Raw genomic sequence first — 23,363 nt, 5'->3', positions numbered from 1 at the left:
TAAACATTTTTTCCTTTACACAACCAGGGTGTTGGGCTCAATCCCTGAAGTCTCTTTCATTTCTTACTTTCTATAAATTGTCAGTTAAACCCTCCTTGCTTCAGGTAAGAATGCCCCACCATTACATAGAGCCAGCACACTGCCATTTTCTTCACGTCTTCTTGGAATGTACATATTGACTAAACCTTGGGCTCTTTGATTCTAGATGAATGGCTATCAGAAAAAGATCAAAGATGCTACTGAAAAAATGATGGCTCTTGTTGCTGAGCTGTCCATGAAGCAAGCCCTGACCATTGAACTCCGGAAGGAAGTCAGAGAGAAAGAAGAATTCATCTTTTATTGCAGTTCCAGGATGGAAAAGGGTCTTCCACTCAATAAAGACATTGAGAGACAATGGATGAAAGTGCTTCGAGATGAACAAATGTATGAACTGGCTGTTGCTGAAAAGTGTCGGGTAAGCTTTGGCTCCCATATTGCATTTGTAAAGTGTGCCAAGAAGGGCCAGATGCAGTCGCTGTCATCCCAGCAATTGAGGAGGCTGAAGCAGAAGGATCACAGGTTTGAGGCCAGCCTCAGCAACTTAGCCAGACCCTGTCTCAAAAATAAAAAGGGCTGGGGATGTAGCTCGGTGATAAAGTACCCCTGGGTACCAAACAACAAAAAAAATTTTTAAAGTGTGGCAGGAAGGGCTGTTTTCTGGGGATCAGTCCTCCTATGCAGGTGGACTATTCTTTATTCAAAATGTTTGGGACCAGGAGTATTTTGGATTTTCTCAGATTTTAGAATATTTGCATATACATAATGAGCTATCTTGAAGATGGGACCTATTTATATTTCATATATACATTATACACATAGCCTGAGTTTTGTACCATTTTATACACATAGCCCATTATGAAAAAACTTTCTCTACTACACACAATCCCAATAGACATTAAAAGGAAGCTTGTTATATTCCATAGACAAGTCAAAGTAGAGCAGCTCACTTGAAGAACACTTGATAAGCACCAAGTCCCATCCCAGTCTTACATCTTAGGCTCCCACCAGCATGGCAATGACAGCATTGGCTGCATCCATAGGTCTCCAGTCTTTCTTCTCAAACCCCTGCCCAGATCCCTTCTGTGTCCATAGCACACTAAGTTTCCACAATATCATGCATATCAAGGTGATTGCCACTGCCTTCACAGACATGGCACCCCTTATGCCTCACAGGCCTCCATGCCACTCCTTCTTTTCCCACCCCTGGCCTAAGTCTCACTTCTATCCACTTACAAGTTTTGTGCCCAGTTCTTCTGTCTACACCCATAACCTTTCAGTAGTTTAAGATTAGAAGTAAACCTCTCCTTCCAAGGAGATGGCATCCTGGGGGTACAATTTAGACTGTCAGGTGAATGTCCCTAAATAATCACTATTCATTCGCTAAGTCAAGTAAAATATACAGTCTGAACCCATCCTAGGAGTACCAGAGCACAGGGCTGATTTGTAATTTCCATACCACCTGGGACTGTACTTTCCAGGGACTATACTCTTCATCATGCAGAGTTCATTTTAGTGCCCTAAGATTATTTTTCAGAAGCACAGGAAGAATTTTGAAGACCTTGAGGCTCAAACTGCTGACCATTTCTCTCTTCTGGTTCTATTTCTTGTCTATTCCATTGTAAATTTGCTCATCAGTCATTTACCAAAGAAAATAATACTGTCTTGCCATTTTCAAAAATGTGGAAATAATTAGCTCTTGATGAGAGATTGGAGTTGGAATACAGTGCTTCCAGAACCCAGCAAGCAGTTTTTGATAAACCCTAAGCCTCAGCATCATCATGATGCTTAAGCAATACAGTTCATAGCAGTGAGTTGCAATGTGGGGGGAGGGGACCCATCTTCCTACCCTTCTGTCCCTTTGGGGAGGATCATTCAGCACAGTGTCAGGCTGCTCAGACTCAGCTGTGTCTTTGGGGATCCAAGGGTGAGGTAACTTCAGAATTTTCAGAAAACTGAAAGAAAATCATTCTTTGCAGGATTTTCAAGAAACAGATAATCAACTGCTGCCCAATGGTGTTTACACAACAGCAGAGCAGCGTCCAAATGCCTACATTCCTGAAGCAGACGCCACTCTTCCTTTGCCAAAGCCATATGGTGCTCTGGCTCCTTTTAAGCCCAGTGAACCAGGAGCCAATATGAGGCATATAAGGAAACCTGTTATAAAACCAATTGAAATTTGAATATGTAAACCAACCCAGGCTTCCTCATAACTACAGCTGGAGCACATGAGCATCATCATTCTCACAGCTGCAGATCAATGAAGCACAACCAGCAAAAGTACAACATGGTTTCCTTTTATACTAACCAGTTACTACGTTTCACATGATTTGAATAGTATGCAGAATTGCCCTACACTTCAAACCATGTATTTTAATTGCTCATGTATTTTTCACTCTTTATAGTTTCAGAAATACATAGTAGGCAAGGTACTATAAAACTGCAAAATAAAATAACTTTTCAACAAAGTACAGAAATTAAATTCTTTTTCAACTGAATACACGGAACTTAAGTTATCCCAGGGATCACAAAGGCACAACTCACTTTGTTGAGATGGCACCTGAAGGCATGTTAGTAAATCTAAATCAGGTAAGCAGTAGTGAGGCTTGTCTTTTCTGATGTGATGCTATAGTGATTTTTTTTTACAAGAATCCTTTTGCTACACAAATATTTGTCTTAATTTGTCTTTCTTATGAATCCAGATTTTTCACATTATCTGCAAATAAAATCATGATTATTTTAAGCTCTAATAACAGATTTATCAAAATCTCAATAAAAATACTATGTTTACAATTTTGCACGTGAGAGGGAAGACCTGAAAATGAGGCCTGTTCTACTTACTACTTTAATATTATGGCATTTCACCAAGTGTATTTTCCTAATTCTGATTTCTCATATGCAAGGATGTACAATTGGGTTTAAAACCTGTGTTTTTATATTCACTGGTAGTAATTACAAATTTTATTTCACAACGCTGGGAATGAGAAATACATCCCTTTATTTTGCTGAATTAAATATTCTATTCTAAGCCCCTATCTTGTCAAATTGGAAAATTTAATCTCCTTCTCATTCTGAGTCCCAAATCTAACCTAATTGCTTTGCAAAGTTATTATAAAGCAATTCAATTACTTGAATATAAAGAAATACTACATACTTAAACATAGCTATGTTGTAGAAACTCGTAACCTCTTTAAAGGATTAAAAAAAAAAATTGCACATAAATTTAAACACACCAAAAAAGGAAATACTTTTTTTTAAATCACAAAGGAATGGATACATAACTGTTTTAGTCAGCTATTCGCTGCAAGGGCTAAATGATCTGACCAGAACAATTATAGAGGAGGAAAGGTTTATTTGAGGGCTCATGGTTTCCAAGGTCTTAGTCCATAGAAGGCCAACTCCATTCCTCTGGGTTCCAGTTAGGCAGAACATCATGGCAGAAGAGTGTGGCAGAGAGAAGCAGCCTGCATCATCAGAAAGCAGAGAGAGACTCTGCTGTTCAGATAAAAAATATATACCCCAAAGCCACACCCAAATTCCAATCTCCTCCAGTCACACCCTACCACTTCAATTAATCCCATCTGGGATTAATTCACTGATTGGGTTAAGATTCTTACCACCCAATCATTTCTCCTCTGAACCTTCCTGCATTGTCTCATGTGAGCTTTTGGGGGACACTTCACATCCAAACCATAACAACAACTATTATGTGTGCTACTGGTTGAGAGAAGGCAAGTTCCACCATGTGCTGAAATGGTCTGGATTATATTCAAATGGAACTTTTAATCTGACCCTTAAGCATGAAATAGATTTTAACAGGTGAAGGGAGATTTTAAGTGAGAGAAAGAGCTTGAAAAAGTTGTTTCCAAGGCCCACTGAACTGGCCTACCTGCAACAGAATGCTCATGGTATATGGTTCAGGATTTGAGAAAGTTGAATGTCAAGGAGTTTGATTTTTATCTTTTACTGAATAGCAAGTTATTGAATGATTTTGAGCATGTGAGAGGATCAAATTAATGTTTATCTTAAATATGTGTCTGATAAATTAAGCTTTAGGACACGACAATTCAAAAAGACCTCATCAAAAGAATCAGCACTGCATTGCTGATTTCCAAGATCTTGAGTATTGGTGACCAGTAAGTGTTTGAACAAAAGAGGAAATTCTATAGGAGAGGGCAATTTGTAGGACACAATGGTGATTGTTTAGAAGAAAAACTGAATTATCATTGGTGATATTGATAATCATTAAATTTTCACAAGAACACTGAAGAGAATAAAAAGTATTATGAGCTGAGCCCCAGAAGCAACTGTATTTATGGGTCAGAATGAAGTCACTGTCAGAGAGAGAAAAGCAGAAAAATGGTACAACTAGTTAAGGTGTCCTGGGTAATTCTGGAGGAAAATGTTCATGGACTCAAGATTCCTGGATAAAAAGGCTATGTTCAAAAACAGGAAGAGTCAGCCCAAATTTGTCAGCATGTGGTTTTTTTAATAGTAATACTAAATCAAACTTTTATAAATATAAAAAAATTAAATATAGTTCCATTTGAACTATCGCAAAGACAAACCCTACTCTATTACATTTACAAATTTCTGTTACAAATTATGGTATAGAGGAGATAGATTTGGTTTAGCCCAATTTTTTAAATCCTCAAGTAAAATTCTTATATAATATTTAGTTTTTCTGCTTGTTATTTTTTAGTTTTTGCTGACCTAAGCACTATTCCCCACATTTCTGAAGTCCATTTTATTCCAGAGTTCAACAGAAACTAGCTCTTGGTCTACTCGGCCACTAGGAAGAGCATTGTTTATGCCACTGTAGGTTTTCTTGGACCATTTGTCATTTCTCTACACCTGACGACTTACTGGTTGTTCAAAACTGGAATGGGTTTAGTTCTGTCTAAACCAGTACCAAAGAGAAACACAGATGGTTCAACAATATATTTTGATTGTTACCAGTTTTAAATACTGCTAAAGAATTATCAATAAGAGGTTAATGAGAAAGATTAAAATATTACAAGTAGTTACAATTGAGTTTTTTTTTTTTTTTCTTTTATAAACCCAAAAGCATTGTGGTATGTTTCAGGGCTGCTTCCTGTACAAATTCTGCGTCCACATTGTCATGTCCTTCAAAATCACACAGAGCTGGTGGAGGAAAAACACATGTATGTGTGTTACTATGGAACCAAGGAATACTTATAACTTTTCCCATAGCTTATTAGAATAATTTTATATTTTACTAAAACACATTCTTAGAATGTGTTGTGAAATTTCATCAAACTTCAAGAGCATTTACATCAACTACACAGGATTTAAACCTTTTAAAACGTCAAAGGTGATTATTCCTTTTGTCATTTAGGCAGTAAATTGTGTATGGCTAGTGAAAATCAATTGCAGTGAAGACCTACTTGTAAACTAAGGAATATTTCAAGAAGATTATGGTATACAAAAGTGAATAGAGAATGACTTATGTGTCAAGGGGAAAAACCCTTTGAACAGAGGAGTGAATTACCTTGATTGGAGGACTCCAGGTCAGTCAGAATTTCAATGAAGTAGTTCAGAGGCAGAAATTCTACACTGAATGATGACTTGTCCATCACTGAATTCCGAGACTAAAAGGGAAACCACTCCTGGTATTAACAGATTCTCTGAAACAATCATGCACTTAAAAGTGATCAGACCTACAATTGCCGTCCATGGGGATATGTTGATTGGGAAACAGGATCCAGGTACCATGGAGGGGCTGTGCTTTCACAGACTCACCTGCTTCTTATAGTTCTGAAGCAGTTGTGTCACATGGGTCCGTGAAATGATATTGGAACTCATAGGATGATCCCACACTCGACAGATCTTCTGACCAATGTGCTATCATGCAAATTGAAAAATGTGTAAAGACTATATCTCACAGTGCATTAAATATACCTCATGTGTTCACGATTTTAAAAGTATTATTCCAAAATAACCAGACATTCTAAAAGAAAGGCCACATTCCTATGAAGTATGCTTCTGAGTTTTGAATGAAGATTTCCCTCAAATGCTATCCTGAGTAAAGTAGTTGATACATTGATGCTGCCAATTTTTTTTTTTTTTCTGAAATGGAGTTATCTGCTACTCTTAAAAGCTGGAAATGTGTGGGCAAACCTAAGTGATATTTTAACAGCAAACTAAAGGTTGTAGACATGTTTATACCAACTTCTCTGCAACTGTCTTACCTAGGATATGTTTGTTCTCTGAGGCAAAAAAAAAAAAAAAAAAAAATCAGAGACCAAACTAAATGTTCAACAAAGTTCCCCAGAGAGACTGAGCCATGGAAAATATGCTTTGTTCTCTATTCTTGTCTTTGCTTCATTAAGTCTATGAGGGGGAGAAACTATTACAAAGTGAGACCACTAGGTAACTGACATCCCTTGGGGAGGATGCTGTTAGAGGTCCAAGTACTCAAGGGAGGTAAACCATGGACAGGGCTTCCCAGGTTCTTAGGGTCAGGAAGTTTGCAAAGTCAGAGACTCCAGAAGACCTTGCTGTGGAATTCTGTATTTTTCATGTTATTTTAGACTTAGATATTAGGGTGCAGCACCCCCCCCCCAAAAAAAAAAAAAAAAACACCTAACTTTTTCCCCTCATGTTTCTCATTCTACCTTTGACCTGGGAATGTTTTCCTGCTGGAAATGTACAAGGAGGAAATACAGTTTCAGAACCTTCTGACCTCACCTGTATTTAAATTTCTTATCAGTTTAAATGCCAAAAGCACATGTTTCCCCTCTCACTCCTACTCAGACTCAGATGTAAATATTAGTGTGGTTTCCTAAGAGGAGAAAATGGCTAAATGTTCTCAGTGGGCTGTGCCAACACAGTGCAAAGCCAGAAAAGCAAGCACATTGTAGATCTAGTGGGAAATAGCCAACAGAAGGGTGGGGATGGATGGGATTTCTTGGGAAGGGCTGGAAAATGAAACAATTAAATTGACGTTAGCCAAAAGCAAGTAAATGCTCCTCTTGCAAAAAGAAATTGAAGGAGGGTTGTGCCAAGACTTAGGGGAAAATAAAATTCAGGATTACCGGAGGAAGTCGCACAAGGATACTGAATTTCAGTTTTTCATTTTTCTCTGAATTGTCCAGATCTGTAAGAAAGTGTTGGCAAATGACAAATACTCATTTTAATACTTCAGCAAATCTTTAACACTTTAGTGGTTTATCCTGGTAATAGGCACCAATCTTATATTCTTGAGTTAATCAATACTTTGAAATTTTTGTTTGATGACTAAATAAAAAGGGATTTTTCTGTAACAGACTGCCAATCACAAAGTACTTTTATTGACAAACTTCAAACAGAAGGTACTTTGAGGGATGGCAAATGTTCTCATATGTATTAACAAAATTCATCTACTAAGATACCAAAATTGAGAGGGACTACACAACAGATCTTATTTAAAAGTCAAATCTACGTAAATACTACTTCTCTCGTTGGTTTTTCTTGAATTTCAAGACTGAGATGATGACAGAGTTAGTCAGCTGAAAGTAAGCCATTTTATGACACTTTGAGAAACAAGCCTACAGGGTCACCTAGTCTCAAATGCTCTTTTGTACAGTGAAAGAGCTGAATAGCTGTGTGTGGCTTGAGAAGTTCTTCAGGGCTTCTTGAAGAGCTAAGGTACTTCAAGTTTGCCCTAAGGATGGTGGTAGGAAATGGACTATACTCAACAAAACTACCTGCATAATTTGTGGGACCAGCACAAAAGGAAAACAAGTAACATGTTCAAACATTACAAATGTCAAGATCTGCTGCAGAGCATTAAGCCAAGCATGGGAACTTTCTGAGAGCAGCAGGCTCTGTGGACTGCACAGTTCACATCCCCAGGGAGCCAGCCCTGGTGGTGCCCAGGCTGGAACCAGTGGTCTCACACACTCAGAGCCTCTTACCTTTCATAAGCCTTGTGACTGCTGTTTCGGTGAGAAGCAACACTCCATTGTCAATATAATCCAGCAGGTTGTGCAAAGGAAGACAGTGGACTCCAAGGATGGTATGCAGAGTGTGGAAACCTAGGACAAGTGATCCAGAGGGTAGACACATCAGCTGGCATCTCCAACATCCCAGAGGGAATGAATCAGATCATGTTAATGAAGCACCTAGTTCAGTACTTTGGTGTCTAAGGTCCAACTAAACTCCTTGCAGACAAAGTCCATGTTTCCTTTGTATTATCAAAACTAAGTATCATACTGAGTATATAGTAAATTCCCCATAAGTAGGAATTTCCTTGTTCTTTGGCCCACTGAGCAAAACAAAGGCAAGGTCTACATAGTATAAAATTATTTTATGGTTTAATAATATTTTCAACAGCAAGATAGTGAAAGAGAACAGAAGAGCCTCAAATTCCATAAGCCCAGGTTAAAAGGTTGTTGGATATGGACTATCTTGCTAAAGGGGAAAAACTGGGCCAGAAGGTTACAGTTTACATGCCTAATCTCTGGTCATATCCTAGAGAAAGGCTTTTAGAGTCTACCCAGACTATACTGAAGGAAACGATGAATGTACATGACATGGCCAGATAGCAAATCTATAGGGGTTCAAAAGAAAAGTAGGCCCTCTCTCAAGTCTAAGCCTCAGGGGGTGGGCTAACCAAACACAAACCCAGAGCTCTATATATACTAATAATGCAATGAACAAAAGTAAGACACATGGAAGATGATATCAGACCAAAAGAGAATTAGAAACGCCCTCTTGGAAATGATGGCATTTGAGGGTGTTTTTGAAGAATAAATGCAATTCTCAGAAGTGGAAATGAGACAAGAGAATAAACTTAGTGGAGATATTAGAAAGTACCATATTAAGCATGAGCATACCTAGCTACAATCCTGCTGTGTTACTTACCACCTGTAGGTAACTAAGCCTTTCTGAGTTTCTATTTCTTCAGGTTGAAGTAACCTGAATGCAGGGTGGGATTATAGCCTAAGCTTTTCACAATGACATCATCCAGCTAATCAACAACATGGTTTGGATATGGAATGTCCCCAAAAGTTCATGTGTTAAGAGCAATGCAGCAATGTTCAAAGGGGAAATGATTTGATCATGATGGCTCTAATTTCATCAGTGGATTGATCCATTTGATTGATAAATAATTTGAATGTATTTAGTGGAAGACAGGTAGAGCACAGATGGAGAAAATACAGCAATGATGATGTAGCCTTGGAAACTATATCTGTCCCTGACCCCTTCCTCTCCCTCTCCCTGTGCTTTCTGGCTGCTACATGCATAGCAGCTTTCCTCCACCACACCCTTCTGCCATAATGTTCTGCTTCAGCTCAGGCCCAGAGCAATGAAGCTGGTGGACCATGGACAGAGTCCTTTGAAACCATTAGCCAAGGTAAATCTTTCCTCCTCTTAAGTTGTTACAGCAACAAAAAGCTAACACAATGGATCAGTAGATATATGTGATTAAATAAAACCAACTGATAACATTACATAGTGACAGCTATCATAAAGCTTAACACTTTAGTCAGCTTTTTTGCTGCTGTGACTAAAAGACCTGACCAGAATATAAGAGGAATAAAAGTTTATATTGAGGGCTCACAGGTTCAGACATCTTAATCCATACACAGCTAGATCCATTTCTGACTCAAGGTGAGGCGGAACATCATGGCAGAAAAGTGGTAGAGTGGAAAAGTGGCTCACATGATGATCAGGAAGCAACGAGAGAAATCTCCACTTGCCAGATACAAATAAATACCCCAAAGCCACAATCCCAATGCCCCACCTCCTCCTGCCATACCGCACCCACCCCCAGTCACCAATTAATCTGATCACATGATTAATTCACAGATTGGGTTAAGACTCCCACAACCCAATCATCTCTCTGAACCCTCCTGCATTGTTTCACACATGAGCTTTTGGGAGACACCTCACATCCAAACCATAGCAACACTCATTAGAATTTATATACAATAATAAACTCATGCATATACCAGCAACAAATGTTCAACAAGGGTGTCAAGAATACATAAAGGATCCACCATGTTGGCTTAGGATCTGACTTCTTTAACAAGACTCCTAAAGCACAAGAAGTAAAATAAAGAATCAATAAATGAGATGGACTCAAATTAAAAAGCTTCTTCACAGCAAAGGAAATAACATGAAGAGAGAGCCTACAGAATGGAAGAAAATTTTGCCATACACACCTCAGCTAGAGCACTAATCTCCAGGACATATAAAGAACTCAAAAAACTTAACACCAAAAAAACAAATCACCAAATCAATAAATGGACAAAGGAATTGAACATACACTTCGGAGAAGAAGAAATACAATCGATCAACAAATACATTAAAAAATGTTCAACATCTCTAGCAATTAGAAAAAATGCAAATCCAATCAGAATGGCAATCAGCAAAAATACAAGCAACAATAAGGGTTGGCAAGGATGTGGGGGGAAAAGGTATACTCATACATTGCTGATGGAACTGCAAATTGGTATACCCACTCTGGAAAGCTGTATGGAGATTCCTTAGAAAACTTGGAATGGAGCCACCACTGGACCCAGCTATCCCACTTCTCAGTTTATACCCAAAGGACTTAAAATCAGTATACTACAGTGACACAGCCACATCAATGTTTATAGCAGCTCAATTCACAATAGCTAAACTATGGAATCAGCCTAGATGTCCTTCAACAGATGAATGGATAAAGAAACTGTGGTATATATACACAATGGAATGTTACCTTAAAGAAGAATGAAATTATGGCATTTTCTGGTAAATGGATGGAACTGGAGAATATTTTACTAAGTGAAATAAACCAATCCCAAAGAACCAAAGGTCAAATGTTTTCTCTGATCTGCAGATGCTAATTCACAATAAGGGGGAGGTGGGGAGAGAAAAGAGGTATTTTGGACTAGACGGAAGGGGGAATGGGGGTAGGAATGATAGTAGATTGAATCAGACATTATTATCATATGTGCATATATGATTACATGACCTGTGTAACTCTATGTCGTATACAACCGGATGAATGAGAAGTTATACTCCATTTATGTATGATGTATCAAAATGCATTCTACTGCCATGTATAGCTAATTAGAACAAATAAAAAAAATTTTAAAGGAGAGATGGAGAGTTAGATGGTAGAATAGACACACCCAGCACTAGCCTGCTCCTCTGGGAGTAGAAACAAGACAACAGTCATGCAACTGCTTGAGGTGAGTAGCCATGGGTGACCACTGAAAACTGACAGCACAGAAAATGAAACCTGGTGAATCCAGAGACTAGCAAGAGAAGTGGAATACCCCAGCTCCTGGTGCTCAGGTCCTCAGTCAGGGAAAGGGGACTCTCCCATTTAAGAAGGTAAAAGAGTCACAGCATAGGGTGGAAGGTTAAACCTGGAGACAGCTTAAGTAAATAAGTGACCTGGACTCTGAATAACAAGCTAGCTTTAGAGAAGAAATTTCCCTCAGTAAACTCTCAGGATGCTATAGCCAGGAGCCCTCTTAAAATTATACTGATCTGGCAGGGGGGGGTCAGAAAATCTGACAATCACATAATATCCTGTGGATACCCTGCTGTATTGACTGAGCAGGCGGTGGCCACACAGGACACTGCTGGATCGGGAAGTGTCTGACACAAACCTACTGAAAAGTCCTGTGGCTCCAGGAGTGTAGGCTACAACAGTGAAGCCTCCAGGAACCTCCCCCTCTGTGGCTGAGAGCAACACCAGTCCCGTGGTTTCACACAGGGTCAGGCCTGAAGGTGCTGGGATCAAGGGTAGCAGATCACTGGCTTCCACAAACCACCCCCAAAAGAAGAATTCAGTGGTTCTTTTGCTCTCCCTGCCCTTGGAGGCTCTAGCATTTGCCATGCCCCCAGGTGGGCAGACTAGCAACCTCAGGAGAGAATATCCTCCTGGTGTGATCAACATTCCACCTTAATCTACCGGGCAAGAAACACCTGGCACAGCCTGCGTTCCACCCAAACTAGCATGGCAAAAGCTGAGAACTCCAACAAGCAGCTGCCATAACTGTGTCCTCTGCCCACTATACTTGCCTCATACCTGGCAGGTTCCAACCTTTAAAGACTGGAGGGAAACTTAAGTCAGCACAGGCTATTACCAGCCACACCAACTCGTTTCCAAGCACCGCAGAAAGTTTTGAGTCATTTTTAATCTGTCAATTCTTTTATTTTTCTCTTTGATTTTTATTTAAAATTTTTATTTTTGTCCTTTCTCATTTTTCCTTGTATTTCTGTTTTTGTGTTTTTCCTCTTCATTATCCTTTTTATTTTTAATTTATTTATTATTACTGTTTCCCCCCACCACCACCTCCTTCTGGTGCTAGGGATCAAAAGCCCGGGCAGGGCCTGGCTTCCTCAGGCAGGTGCTCAGTTACTAAGCTATACCCCCACCTTTGCTGAGAATTAAGCCCGACTCAAGCCACAACCCAGTCTCACTGAAACCCTGGTGGACACTTGAGGAAAAGGTTAGATGTAAACTCTCAGTTATTGACCCGTTCCCAGGTGAGCACAGGCAGGAGGAGGCGGATGTCCAGCTCCTGGACAGATTCCCCAGCAGTAGCTGCACAGGGAAAAAATATACAATGCTTGCTGACACTACCTCTACACGGGTCCTCTTTATTAATTGGAGGAGAAACTGATCTGTTTGCCCAGGATTAATAAGACTGAAGGTGAGTCCCAAGGGGACCTGTGATTCCAGGCCCCTTCCCTGCTGGTGAAGTACATAGGTCAGGACCAGTCTCTAGAGGACAAGAGCTTCGGGCTCTTCAATGCAACTGGAACAACAAATATCAGAATCACTTTCAAGTAACAAAGCTGCTATCAAGAGGGAATACCTGTGGAAATCCCCAATTCCTGACAGGTGCTACAACTCCTGCAGTAGGAATAACCACAGAGGGCGCATCCCACATACGCTATTGGCTTACACATCTACGTCAAATCCCAGAATGCTCCCTCTCTCATGAGACTTTCAGAGACACTGAATCTCTGACTCCAATACAGTATGTTCTGTGCCCAAATCCATGAATCACAACCCAAGAACTTACAGTACAGAGTCTAGTTAGAAATAAATGCAACATTATACAACAAGCTGATGCCTCAAGGCACATTGGCAGGAGAAAGCCACATACGAAAAAGAATACCATGTAAAAGTGAAAAGGGCATCCATGTCTGAACAAACGCACAATCTCAACATAGAAAAATACAACAAATATGAAAAAACAACATACAATGTCATTTCCTAAAGTTCATAATTCCATAGTGACACACACATTCCGAAGATATCAAAGTGAATGAGATGCTAGACAAAGAATTCAAAAGAATGATTTTTTTTTTTTAAAGCTTTTAAAACAAACTCATAGCAACAGAATAGAAAGGTGGTTACCAGGGGCTGGGGCAATGGAGAAGGAGGAATTTCTCTTTAATGGGTTTTAAATATTTCAGTTATGTAACATGAATAAATTCTAGAGATATAACACTGTATCTATGGTTAATACTGTATTGCATGTTTAAAAATCTATTAAGAGGATAATTGTCATGTTAGGTGTTTTCACTATTAAAAAAGTAATGTAACAAACACAAGGCAGTTTATAGCAGACAGGAATTTATTCATTTATTATGGATATTGATTTATATACCTTGTAATCTTTGTAACTTCTAATTTCTAGGATTACCTGGGATGAAATGTGTTTTGCAAATGTTTGTTGACTGAAGGAACAAATGACCACTTAAATGAATACTGCATTCGCATGTCCTCAGGGTGTTTTTAAGCCTGACTTGGTCTTATTTCAAAATTCTAAGGGAAATAATTTCCAATCACTTAATAATTGGCTCAATTCTTGGCACAGAATCAGACTCACTTCCTCACAAGTGTTTACCTCCAGACGTCTCCATCAGATAAACAAGGTCTGAAAACCTCAGAAAAAGATCTCCCTGGATCAGTTCCACGGGTTCAAATTATTCTAGAAAATTGCATGGGGTCCAGTCTAGACTTCCTGAAGGCAGTCACAAGCTACAGCTCAGTTTAGTAGCCAGGCAAGGTCTGGCCAGCAGAGACCAACCTCAATACCCATCTCTCACAGTGACACACTGTGAGATACACAATTCCTAACAGTCATCTTGAAATTCATAAAGTGACAATGCCTAGGAACAAGGTGAAAAAGAAATAACAAATTTATTACACCAAAAGAAAAAAGAACCCAGACATACCAGGAGGCAGAGGTAAAAATAAACTGTTAGTAGCTTCCAAAATCCTGGTCATGATGTGAAAGACAGCGAATTCAGCAGCACTGCAAGGCCTGTTGCTGGGAAAAGATAACGAAGCAGCATGTTAGCAGGGCTAAAGTCCCATTTACCCCAAGAAGTGGCTCTGAGTACCACACAGGGGATCATGCTAATTGTGAAATGGTAGGCCCTGCAGAAAGGCTCATAATAGGACAGTAACCATCAGTCAAAGGCCTAGAATCTAACCAGACAGTAGGCTCAAAATTTATAAATTGTATCAATTGAAATTCTCCTCTCTGACTGTACTCCTGTGTCTCTCCCTCTTCATCAACCATCTGCCAGGGAAAGAGAATGGCTAAAGTATTAAATGTTGAATATAAAACTAAGATTGATGGTACTGGGGCAGGTGAGAATTGCTTTGAACTAGGTAGTTTCAAAAGGGCTTTGCTAGAACAGGCAGCCATCAAAGTTGTTGCTTGATTGCACACCACGATAAAGGACAGTGGGAAATACTTGCGTACAAGTGGAAAACCCAAGACTGAAGATCATGTCTCCTCCAGCAGGTTTCCACCAGGCGGCAAATGAGATCCAGCTAGAGGGTAGAAAAGAGTGTTAACCACTGCTCACATTCTTTCCCCCAGACCCCTCCAGCTATCCCAGCACAGCTCTGACAACGGGCATTCAGGCCCTGACACAGAACCAGCTTTTCTGAGGTCAATTCTGAGGCACAAGAATCGAAAATGGAAAGATGGAAAATGCTTCCCAGAGTCTAACAGAGCACACTCTGTCTGTGCAGGCAGTGCCCCACTGAGTCTCCCCAGCCTGGCAAATTGTCCCCATCATTCACACTTACAGACCCATCAGTGAAGGTCAAGTGCCACTCAGTGTGCTCTGGGGATTATACTGCAAGGCCCAAGAGATGAGAGCCAAAGAAAAAAGACACAATAGAATAGAGGTAGTGAGCATGAGCTGTGGGAGGCTGATATCAAGTCCAGATCCTGTATTTCACTAGCTGTGTAACCCCGGGCAAGTTACTGTCCTCCCCAGATCTCAGTGTTCTCATCTGCAAAATGAGGGGGACTATCAAGCAGGGCTATTGTAAGAATCAGCACCATTGATGGTCAATAAATCATAATTGTAATCAACCAAAGTAGATAGCCTTCTTTGCCTTAGAGCTTTATTCAGAAGCCCATTCTAATTTTGCAGTAAGTTTGTCAGCAGTAGGGCAGTTTCCAGGGCTATCAGCCATGGATTGGTGCATCGCACATGCAGGCTAAGAAAGGGGGCAAGGCAGAAAATCTCCATAGATACACAGTCTTGGTGATATTTTTTGGCGGAAATCAAGATAACATGTAAACAACAATTGTGCTGCAATGTCCTTGATATATTTTAGAAAGACTGCCCAGCCATCCTCAGAGGAGAGAAGGAGGCATGGCTGGTTGCTGCTGGGCAAAGGCAGGGAGATTTGGCCTCATTCAGTGACTGCAGAGTCAGGAAGTCAGGGACACTGAGATTTCTGAGTCATCATATGTATCATTTCCAGGCCTACTTGTTCTAAGTGATTGTCAACGCACACTAGTGCTATGACTTTTGTGCGATTAACTACAGAGAAGAATGATGCCTGAATGAAAAACCTTAAAACTTTGGAAGGTGAAATTTAAAGTCAACAGAAAGAAAGGTGATAAATGGATGTTAAATAATTGTGTTATGACATAGCAGACTTTCTAAGAAAGCAAGTGAATGTCCAGATGAGGAAGTCAATATCATTTTCATGAAGTGAGCCCCTTTGCTATAGTTCTACTGAGAAGGAAAATTATTTAGGGAAAATTCAATTCCTTGTTTATAAATGTCAGAATAGGAGAATAACTAACATGTCCTAACACATTGCAAACTATAAAACTCAAAAAAATAAAAAACTGAGACTCAAAACTTTCTATAGAAATTCAAACTTTAAAAACAGTCACTAATGACTGTAATAAAGATGAAAAACTTTAAAATTAAACTTGAAGGGAATAGATCAGTCAGATCTAATAAACTTAACTAATCCTCCAGAGCTCAATACAAAAATATGTTGACACGTGGACTCTTTTGTGTAGTGGTCTTACCCAAACTTGGAAAAATCATGGAGCAGTCTTTCTCTATAAATGTTTTTTAATTTGTCAAAGGATATTATTTCTGTATTCTAAACAGAACCAGACTTCAACTTTTTGAAAGACCCAAGGTACCTTAAGTTAATTCAATCTTGTCACATTGCTTCTATTTACAAATGAACTGATGTTATTAACTTGTATTACACAATTTCAATACATGGCTACCAGGTAATGAATTGCTATCTCATCAACAAGCTCAAACATGGTAGTATTAATACAACTGAGCTGGAATCTGACCTAGTAGGCCTGTTGGAGCTAATTAAGAATTGAAGTTCAGATTCTCTCATAAATCTCCAGGTACAGAAATCACTAGTTAGTGTTTAATAAGGAACTGGAAGTTGCCAAGATGAGTGAACATTTGGCAACCATCCTAAATTCATTGTCTTATGCCTCTTTAAACACATAACCACTAGTTGAAGGGAGGACAGTAAATCACTTTGAAAACCAATTTCTCTTTGTTTTTTGTTCTTATTTCCCTTTCCTCAATCTTCAGCACCAAATATTCTGGTTTGAAGATAGGAGATCTCCTAAAATCTAATTTGTACAACACAAATGTGCTCACTGGACTATATTCTGAGATTTATATAGAGAGTAGAGAATGAGGGAAAAGTGAGAAGAAAAAGTAAATCCAACCAGTTTTGAAACGTAGTCCAGAACCATCTGTTCAATTTTCTTCTTTTCAGTACTCTGTAGGTGTCTCAAAAGATGGTCTCTCAGCTCAGACACCATCTGAAAACAGAATATGCCTTAGTTAAGCCACAACTACCCACTCACACATGCAACTGACTTAAATTAGAACCATTCATTAACATTACTTATCAACATGAAAAGTCTTGGATGATCGCACCAACAGATGCATAACTCTCAACACTTCTCTGGTAAAATAAACCAGGTGACTCTAACATATCCCTCAAGAGGAACTATTTACAATTTACCCAAAGGCCAAGGAGTCAACAAAATCAGGCTCTAGGCCCTGATGAGAATTCTCCAAAGATGCCTGTGGAGGTCACAAATTAGAAGTGAAAGTGAACTTGTGACCTACCAAAGAACTGAAATCTGTTCCTGGAGCTCTGGGGAATCAAAACAAACAACTTTAAGCAGGGAAGGACTGCTGAAGGGGAAATGGTCTAGGGCATCTGGAAGGACAGAGGCAGTAGTAAAAAGGAAGTGCATCAGGTATGCCCCTCTGTTCGTAGACACTCTACCCAGCACTGACGTGCAAAGGTAATGATTTACTCATTCTAGTGCCTTCCAACCCAATTTCATCCCTGCTCTGATCTCCTCGGGCCTTCCTCCTCAGAGGGTAACATGTCTGGTCCTCCCCACATTTGACTTTTCTCTCTCCCTCCTCCTCTTTTCCCTTTTTGTCTAGAGGTCCTCCTAAGCAAGAGGTCCTCCTGTGTGGAGATCTTTGCACCAAGCAGAAGCCTAGGAAAACTGTATAACCAACATCATCGTGCACATATCTTCTATTTCAGCTGATTCCCTCTGGCTTTTGGGGCCAAGATGCAGTGCTATCATGTTTCAATTCAGTCTCCTGCATGCATTAGTTGATTTCACTTTTTATGTTAACTTCAGAAATATTGCATACTTTTGCACACTTTTTGGCTTTTTCACGATGGTCTAAAGTTGGAATTTTAAGTCATTCTTAATCCTGCCACCTACATTCATATTTTGGTTTCCTACCCTTTTCTTTCTGGCAATGCACACCCGTTCTAATGTTTTGTAATCTCTGTTTTTTCATGTTATAGTTTCCATTTATGTCACTAAATGTTTTTTATTAGAGCTTTATAGTTACATATAGTAGTTGGGTTCATCCTGACAAACTCATACACACATGGTAATTGATTTCAGTTCATGATTCCCCCCTTTTTCCTGCCCATCCTCCCTTCTCTCCCATTCTTCCTCTACTCAACTTCCTTCCACCTTCCTTCAATTTTTATTTGATCAGTTGTTTATATTTTCCTATACTTCTCTGCACCTTTATTTACTCTAGCTTCCACATAGGAGAGAAAACACTCAACCTTTGAGTTTCTGAGTCTCGTTTATTTCACTTAGCATGATACTCTGCATTTCCATCCATTTACCAGTAAATGCCATAATTTATTCATTTTTAGAACTGAGTAGAACTTCAAGATATATTTTATACACACACATACATACATACCACGATTTCTTAATCCATTCATCTAATTCATCTATTGACTGTCATCTGGGTTGATTTAATAATTTAGCTAATGTGAACTGTGCCACTATAAACATTAGATGCCTGTAGTGCTATGGTATGCTGATTTTAGATCTTTTGGGGGAACAGTAAGAAGTGGGATAGTTGGGTCATATGGTGGTTCCATTCCTACTTGGAGCAATCTCCATACTGCTTTCCAGAGTGGTTGTACTAGTCTACAGTCCCACCAAAAATGTACAAACATAACTTTTCCCTCACAACCTCACCCACATTTATTGTTCATATGTCTATGTTCATAGATATTCTGACTGGAGTGAGAGGAAATCAATATAGTTTTGATTTGCATTTCCTTGATTGCTAGGGATGTTGAAGATTTTTTACTGTATATGTTGATCATTTGTGCTTTTTTCAGAAATGTCTGCTCAGCTCCACATCTTGTATAACCACAAGAATAGGATCCTAATTAGAATAAGTTATACTCCAAGTATGTATAATATGTCAAAATACACTCTACTGTCATGTATATCTAAAAAGAAGAAAAACATGTCTGTTTAGTTCTTTTGCCTATTTATCAATTGGACTGTTGGATTTTCATTGTTGTTTTTGTTTGTTTGGGGGGGGGGTTGGTGTTAAACTTTTTGAGTTCTTTTTATATTCTGAATATTAGTCCCCTGTCAGAGGAATAGCTGGCAAAGATTTCCTCCTATTCTGTAGGCCTATTCTTCATGCTCTTTATCATTTCTTCTCCTGAGCAGAAGCTTTTTAATTTGATGATGTCCTACTTACTGATTCTTGGTTTTATTTCTTATACTTTCAGGGTCTTGTTAAGGAAGTTGGTGCCTGCACCAATGTGTTGGAATGTTGACTCTATGGTTTCTTCTAGTAGTTGCAAAGTTTCTGGTCTAACTTCTAAGTCCTTGATCCACTTTGATTTGATTTTTGTGCAGGGTGAGAGACAGGAATCTAGCTTCATTTTTCTATATGTTGATATCCAGTTTTCCCAGCAATTCAGGGAGACCCTGTCTCTAAATAAAATATTTTAAAAGGACTAGGGATGTGGCTTAGTGGTTAGGCACCCCTGGGTTCAATCCCCAGTACAAAAAAAAAAAAAGAGGCTATCTTTTCTCTAACATATATTTTTGGCATCTTTGTCAAATGACTTTGTCAGATGACTGAGTTTGTCTCTGTGTCTTCTATTCTGTTCCATTGGTCTTCATGTTTATTTCAATATCAATACCATGCTATTCCTATAGTACAGAAATAATTCAAGATCAGGTATTGCAATATGCCCAGAATCACTCTTCTTGCTCAAGGTCACTTGTCATTTGACTATAGTAATGCTAAACATTTTTTTTTTCTGTTCTCCCCTACTCTATATTTTTTGGCCTTTTTTTTATTTTTATTTTTATTTTTTATTTTTTATTTATTTATTTATTTATTTATTTATTGGACCAGGGATTGAACTCAGGAGCACTCGACCACTAAGCCACATCCCCAGTCCTAGTTTGCATTTTATTTAGAAATAGAGTCTCACTGAGTTGCTTAGCACCTCGTTGTTGCTGAGGCTGGCTTTGAACTGGAGATCCTCCTGCCTCAGCCTCCCAAGCCGCTGGGATTATAGGCATGCACCTCCCCGCCCAGCTGGCCATTTACTTTTGAAATTTGATTGGCCAGTCACTTTGCCCATTTCCTTTCTGGTGTACTGTTTTATTATTGATTTATAATTTTCATATACCAAACGTCAATCATTTGTCACATTGTTGCAGATTTTTTCCAAATTTGTTGTTTGTCTTTTTACTTTCCATTTATACTTTAAGTTTTCATTTGGTCAAATCTATCTTTTTCTGTCTACGTTCAATAATATATTTTGAAGTTCTTTTCTATTGCAGTATTTTCTAATATCCACTTATTTTATTCATATTCCTTCACATGGTTTAATGTTTTAAACTAAATTCCTTAATCTATTTAGCATTTCTCTTAGCTTATAATATAAAATAGTCTTTGAGAAAGAAGGAATCTAATTTTCTACTCCAAATAATTAACCATTAATAATTGATTAAAAATTCTATCCACATGGCTTTTAAATACTTCATTGATCATACACTAAAGATTCAAATTTAAACTATAGTCTACTAACAGTATATTTTTGTATGTATACCATATTATTTTTATTTTCATAGATTGACAACACCTTTAGACATCTGGTAATGCCAGTCTACTTCTACTTACTCTGTCCAGTGAGTTAGTTGATTATTAGAGAAATTTCATCAGCTTTTGGGTTATAATTTTATTAAACCTAAACACTGATGAATTGAACAGAATAGAATATTTTTCTTTTTTATCATTTCTAACAGCTCAATCCTAATTTTTTTAAAAAAGAAATAACTAATTCTTTGTTCTTTTCCATTTTTTCCAGTTGATTAATTTGTTTGCTTGTTGCATTAGACAATCTTAAAATCTGCCTTTACCTGGGTTTCTTATCGCATTGGCTACAATTTTCAGAACAATGTGAAAATAACAAGAATTCTTAATTCCTTTGTGATTTTCACAGGAATACCTCTAGCATCCCACTTAAATGATGTTGGCCCTAAGTACTAGACTATTTGTTATATTTGTTATACTGAGTTATTATATTCCAGGAGTGAAACTTGATTTTTAATCCTTTTTCCACACCTATAGATATTTCTTCTTCTTTGACTTTGTAATGTTGAATTTCATCAATAGATTTCCTAATATAATTCTTAATATTAAGCCTGGAAAGAACCATATTTGACTATATATGGCTCTGAGAGACCACTGGAAAGTACTTTAATTAAGCTTGTGGAATCTACATTCGTGAATAAGTGTGGTCATTGGCAGATGTTGGCTCTGAGGCTACACAGGCCTGTAAAATGACTGAGAAGCCTTCTATCTTCTTTCAAAATAAAACTTTATGTAATACGAGGAGGACGAGTTTGAAAGAATAAACAGTGCCTTCTTTAGAGATAATCTTTGACATTTTTTTCAAATTATTTCATGCGTATTATGCTTTCAGCTTTTCTATTTCTTCATAGACCAAGTTTTGGAATTTTTATTTGTCAAGAAAACTCTTTAATTTGAATTGTCCAAGTTATAAACATGGATTTATACATATATTCCTCATATTTTTAGACTTGCCATATCTAAGATAATTGATTGTCCCATTCTTAAATCTTCACAGTACCAAAAATATCTTATTAGACTTTATATATATATATATACATATATATATATATCTTTTTAATCATTTTTAAAGGTTTTAGATTTATTTATCCATTTTTCTTTTTAATTAATTTATTTCTATTTCTTTGATCATCCTAGCACTAGAACATGAGGAATGCTTTATTCTTTTGCACTTTAAACTCAAAATAAATACCACAAAAACATTATTATTTCCTTTTTTTAAAAAGAAAACCTCCTCAATGCCATATGTTCCTGGTCATGGTTTGTAAACACAAATTTATTGGTGTGACTTATTAATTGTCTCCACCATTAGAATACATATTCCAAGAAGGCAGAAAGCATGTGTAAACTCCTTATTGCTGGACACACAGGGTCCACAACAACTTTTTGTTGAAAGAGTAATAGAAAATACAAACAGAATGAGCCAATATAGTCAAGCCCTTCACCACTGAAACCACAGGCCACTTACCAGCCCCAAGAGCAGCTTCTGGTGGTTGTCATTCTCCTGCAAGAGGAGTGTTAATCTTGGCTCTGAAATTAAACAGAGCAGGAGTCAAGCAGAATAATTTTCAGGACATAGATTAGAAGGAAAAAGAGTCAGCCCAGGTTTTCCTTCTCTGAGTTACTGGAAAACACCACTTGCACAATAGAGTGAACATTTTTCAATAGCTAATTGTGACCCAGTCCTACCAGCTGAATCTATCACTCAGGTGACACCCAGAGACAGCTCCGTGAAACAGAGGGAAAGACTGAGAAAGCGAGCAAGCAAAGGAACACATTGCCCAGCACCATAGGTTCTGGCGTTGATTTCTCTTCAACACAAACTCTCCATTAAGAACCTCTACTTACTAGAGGCAGGGACAAGGATCCTCTTAACCCTAAGGTGACCAGAAGCTGAGACAGTGGGGCTCGCTAGAAGGACTGTATGGCTGTCTTCTATTCTCTGGTCCCTGTGCGTCAGTGATTTGGAGTTAATAAGCTGGAGGGACCAAACAATTACAGTGGTCAGTGATACAAATTAGTATAGGTTATCACACTAAAAAGTTATCAAGATGGAAAAGTGAAATAAATGTTAAATCAAAATGACACTTTCCCCACCATAACTGATACTGCACTAGCAAGACCAGAGAGGCAGACAGTCTCTGCTGGAAGATCTGCTCTAATGCTCCCTGACAAGCCTCCTGCTTGGTTCTTCCTCTCCCAGAACACCTAAGGCCCAGAGCCAGGCAAATGCACAGAAGCGCCCTGCTCAGCCGGCTGACGACTCCTCCTTGACCCCTCAGGAAAAAGCCTACCTCTGTCCCACATAACCTTCATGATTAAGATGAAGCAACTCAAAACGAGCTCAACAGCCTGAATTTCAGTGTTCTGTTGCAGACAGTGACAGCAGTCCTCATAGGAAACTAGCACAAACAACACACATGAGAGGAAGGGGAAGTTTACTAATGTGCATGGAGAGAGACTAACTGGAAACATGACGCAGACAGGCTTGAGCAGGGAAGCAGGAGGAGCTCCTTGAGCTGGGCAGTGGGTGGACACAATCAAAACCGCACACTAGACAGCAGTGTTTCCATATT

The 23,363-nt window shown here is 38.6% G+C and overlaps 2 protein-coding genes across 5 annotated transcripts in view; one reads left to right on the top strand and one right to left on the bottom strand.

Moving 5' to 3' along the window:
• Positions 1-3,030, top strand: part of Ccdc146 (coiled-coil domain containing 146) — a 143,887-nt gene extending 140,857 nt beyond the window's left edge. For all 3 annotated transcript variants that reach the window (XM_047561034.1, XM_047561032.1, XM_047561033.1), the window contains 2 exons: positions 206-454; positions 2,016-3,030. In XM_047561034.1, the coding sequence (XP_047416990.1) occupies positions 206-454; positions 2,016-2,219 (453 nt within the window). In that variant the 3' untranslated portion in view covers positions 2,220-3,030. The remainder of the gene's footprint in view (positions 1-205; positions 455-2,015) is intronic.
• Positions 3,031-5,010: 1,980 nt separating this feature from the next.
• The window catches only part of Gsap (gamma-secretase activating protein), a 97,438-nt gene continuing 79,085 nt past the window's right edge, over positions 5,011-23,363 (bottom strand). The window contains exons 23-31 of one of the 2 annotated variants that reach the window (XM_047560808.1): positions 22,256-22,317; positions 17,034-17,129; positions 14,772-14,842; positions 14,236-14,324; positions 7,956-8,075; positions 7,095-7,156; positions 5,800-5,901; positions 5,549-5,648; positions 5,011-5,181 (exon numbers count right to left, since the gene is read on the bottom strand). In XM_047560808.1, the coding sequence (XP_047416764.1) occupies positions 5,090-5,181; positions 5,549-5,648; positions 5,800-5,901; positions 7,095-7,156; positions 7,956-8,075; positions 14,236-14,324; positions 14,772-14,842; positions 17,034-17,129; positions 22,256-22,317 (794 nt within the window). In that variant the 3' untranslated portion in view covers positions 5,011-5,089. Of the gene's footprint in view, positions 5,182-5,548; positions 5,649-5,799; positions 5,902-7,094; positions 7,157-7,955; positions 8,076-14,235; positions 14,331-14,771; positions 14,843-17,033; positions 17,130-22,255; positions 22,318-23,363 lie in introns of both variants that reach the window. The other variant, XM_047560807.1, reaches the window with a different exon arrangement.

The sequence above is a fragment of the Sciurus carolinensis genome, chromosome 8, assembly GCF_902686445.1.
Source record: "Sciurus carolinensis chromosome 8, mSciCar1.2, whole genome shotgun sequence".
Classification (NCBI taxonomy): Eukaryota; Metazoa; Chordata; class Mammalia; order Rodentia; family Sciuridae; genus Sciurus; species Sciurus carolinensis.
The sequence above is the reverse complement of the archived record's forward strand: the minus strand, read 5'-3'. Positions and strand labels throughout refer to the sequence as shown.